This window comes from Propithecus coquereli, unplaced genomic scaffold (genome assembly GCF_000956105.1).
Source record: "Propithecus coquereli isolate 6110/MARCELLA unplaced genomic scaffold, Pcoq_1.0 Scaffold14, whole genome shotgun sequence".
Taxonomy (NCBI): domain Eukaryota; kingdom Metazoa; phylum Chordata; class Mammalia; order Primates; family Indriidae; genus Propithecus; species Propithecus coquereli.
The window spans coordinates 1,772,027-1,774,767 of NW_012138302.1; the positions used below are offsets into that span (position 1 = coordinate 1,772,027).

The 2,741-nt window shown below is 34.9% G+C and overlaps 1 protein-coding gene across 1 annotated transcript in view; it reads right to left on the bottom strand.

Annotated features, from left to right (window-relative positions):
* PIK3CA (phosphatidylinositol-4,5-bisphosphate 3-kinase, catalytic subunit alpha) overlaps positions 1-2,741 on the bottom strand; it is a 36,443-nt gene that overhangs the window by 30,333 nt on the left and 3,369 nt on the right. The window contains 2 exon segments of the mRNA XM_012639323.1: positions 452-537; positions 1,555-1,823. Coding sequence (XP_012494777.1) covers positions 452-537; positions 1,555-1,823 — 355 coding nt within the window.

Sequence of the window (2,741 nt, forward strand, 5' to 3'; positions counted from 1 at the left end):
TTTGTTCCCAAAGATCCTCTACTTGGATGCCATAAATATCTATTCTTGGGAGTGGTTTGAAGGAAACTGCCTCAGAGTAGTTTGGCTGTGAAGTTCTTTGCCAACTCTTACTTCTCCTTCACATAAATGATGATGGAGATAAGAAAAGAAGAAAATGCTAGGTTTTTGACCTAATGTAGGGAATTATCAGCACAAAGTTATAACCATATCCTGTTCTCTCCTTGATACAATGGGAAGACAGAATCAGAAGAACTTGTCTGGTAAGATTTTAGAAATAGTCAATAAAGTGATCCTGTGATTGATGCTCATTTGACAGATATGGTATGTAGGTAAATGTCTGGCAACTTACAAAAGTTGTATAAAACTAATGATGTAAAATACACTACTTTATTGATCACATTGCTAAACGCTAATATGATCTTTGGAACTGGAAATCCATTTACTTCCTTACCTGGGATTGGAACAAGGTACTCTCTGAGTGTTTACATTGTCACATAAGGGTTCTCCTCCATGGTAGATGCCTGTTCGAACATAGATCTAAAAAAAAAAAGTATGTGTATACAAATACATACACTCATTCATACACATATGCACACACATTAGATAGAACCAAATAATAAACAATAAAATTTTTGTTCAGATATGCTTTTCTGTCCTCCTTTTCTTCACGTACATAGTAAGTTAATACTGATGTAGATTCTTCACCAAAATTTGTTGCTGCCTTCATCCATTAATAACAATGAGGACATTAGACTACTAAAAAATTAATGTAGGCACACAGTTCCTTTAAGCCAGGTATGTAATTCAGAGTTTGTCATATTTTAGAAAGCTAAATTGGTATATACTAAATATTACTTAAAACACTTAGCAGCTGGAGCAGCACCCCATAATGACATTAATATTTCTGTAATAAGACACATGAATATTTATACTAAGTGGGATTAATAAAGATTATAAAAAGCCTCACTTCAAGTTGGGTCAGGTTTTTCTGCCAAATGAATTCTGTAAAACTTTTGGTTTTTTTTTTTTTAGAGGCAGGGTCACACTTTCTTGCCCAGGCTGCAGTGCAGTGGTGTGATCATAGCTCACTATAACCTGAAGGCCTGGGATCAAGCAATCCTCCTGCCTCAGCCTCCTGAGTAACTAGAGCTATAGGCATGTGCTACCATGCCTGGCTAATTTTTAAATTTATCTGTAGAGACGGCTCTCGCTATGTTGCTCAGGCTGGTCTTGAACTCCTGGCTTCAAGTGATCCTTGGCCTCCCAAAATGCCGGATTACAGGCGTGAGCCACTGCGCCTGGCCAAACTTTTGGTTTTAAGAGCTAGAATTATGGATATCAGAATTATTGACAAAGGACTGTGAGCTGAGTAATAGCTAATATAGATGGAAACTCAAATAGAATTCATTATATGTTTTTATTTTCTGAGATTTGGGGTTTTTTTTTAGCCATCTGAAAACATGCTACAGGTCAACCGATTATTGCATAGTTCAATAAAAAAGGTTTATATAAAATAATTTATATAAAATAATAAGCATAAGCATTTGACCTTACCTTATCAATGTCTCGAATATTTACATTCACATAGGTTGCACAAAGAATTTTTATTCTGAGTGCACTATTTATAACCCAAAGAGATTTTGTAGATGTTTCTCCATTCATATATGGTGTAGCTGTGGAAATACGTCTGGAATAAGATGGCATTGTAAAACAGTCCATTGGCAGTTGAGAGTAAAGGCTTTCTTTAGCCATCAGCATCAAATTGGGCATCCTCCCAAGCATTATACAGCTCCTTATATACTGTAAGATATTAAGGGGAGAAGCTATTTCCTATAAGGTTTTTCATTTTAAAAGCAGCATGTAAGAGTATTATGGGAATTTACATAATAATCTACAAAGGTGATAAAAAAATCAAACATTATAGACCACATTTATTAGCAGTTGTTGTAACACTTAAAATACTAACATTTGGGAGTTAGGTTATAGTACAGGATAATCCCAGCACCTCTGAATATAAACTGTACAAAAGAAAACAATAAGGTCAGCTTTTAACATTATAGTTCTACCCTTAACTGGAAGCAACGAAAAAAGAAAAGGAATTAAAAATAAGTATCAGACAATATTCATTATGAAAACATTGTACTTGATAACAGAAAAGCAATATCACTTATTAAGCATCTGTCATTTATTTACTTATTAAAAAAAATAAAATTGCCTGGCCAGATTTCTTTCTATTTTTTAGAAGAGATGGAGTCTCATTCTTGCTCAGGCTGGTCCCCCAACTCCTGAGCTCAAGCAGTCCTCCTGCCTCAGCCTCCCAGAGTGCTAGGATTACAGGCGTGAGCTACCACACCCGGCCAGCCTCTGTCATTTAATCTATCAAGTCCAAACTGATGTCCCATCCAAGGGCTGCTGTTCACTTGTTCTTTTTGTCCAAACATCTCCTGAGAAACATCAGTTTTGTTTAAAAATAAAACAAAACTGACTCTGCAAATAGAGACTGATAAAATTATGGGTATATTTACAAAAAAAAACCCTAAATGCACTAGTCTGAAATTTGAAATGGTTAGGATAAAGATTTTTAATATAAATGCTACCGTATACATATTATAATAGTCTATTTTCTTACCCCAAAGCCCCACTAGACAATAAGTAACCTGAAGGCCAGGACCATGTGTTGTAAATCAGTACTTGGCATACACTTTGTACAAATATAGTTTCATTTTTTTTTTTTTTTTTTT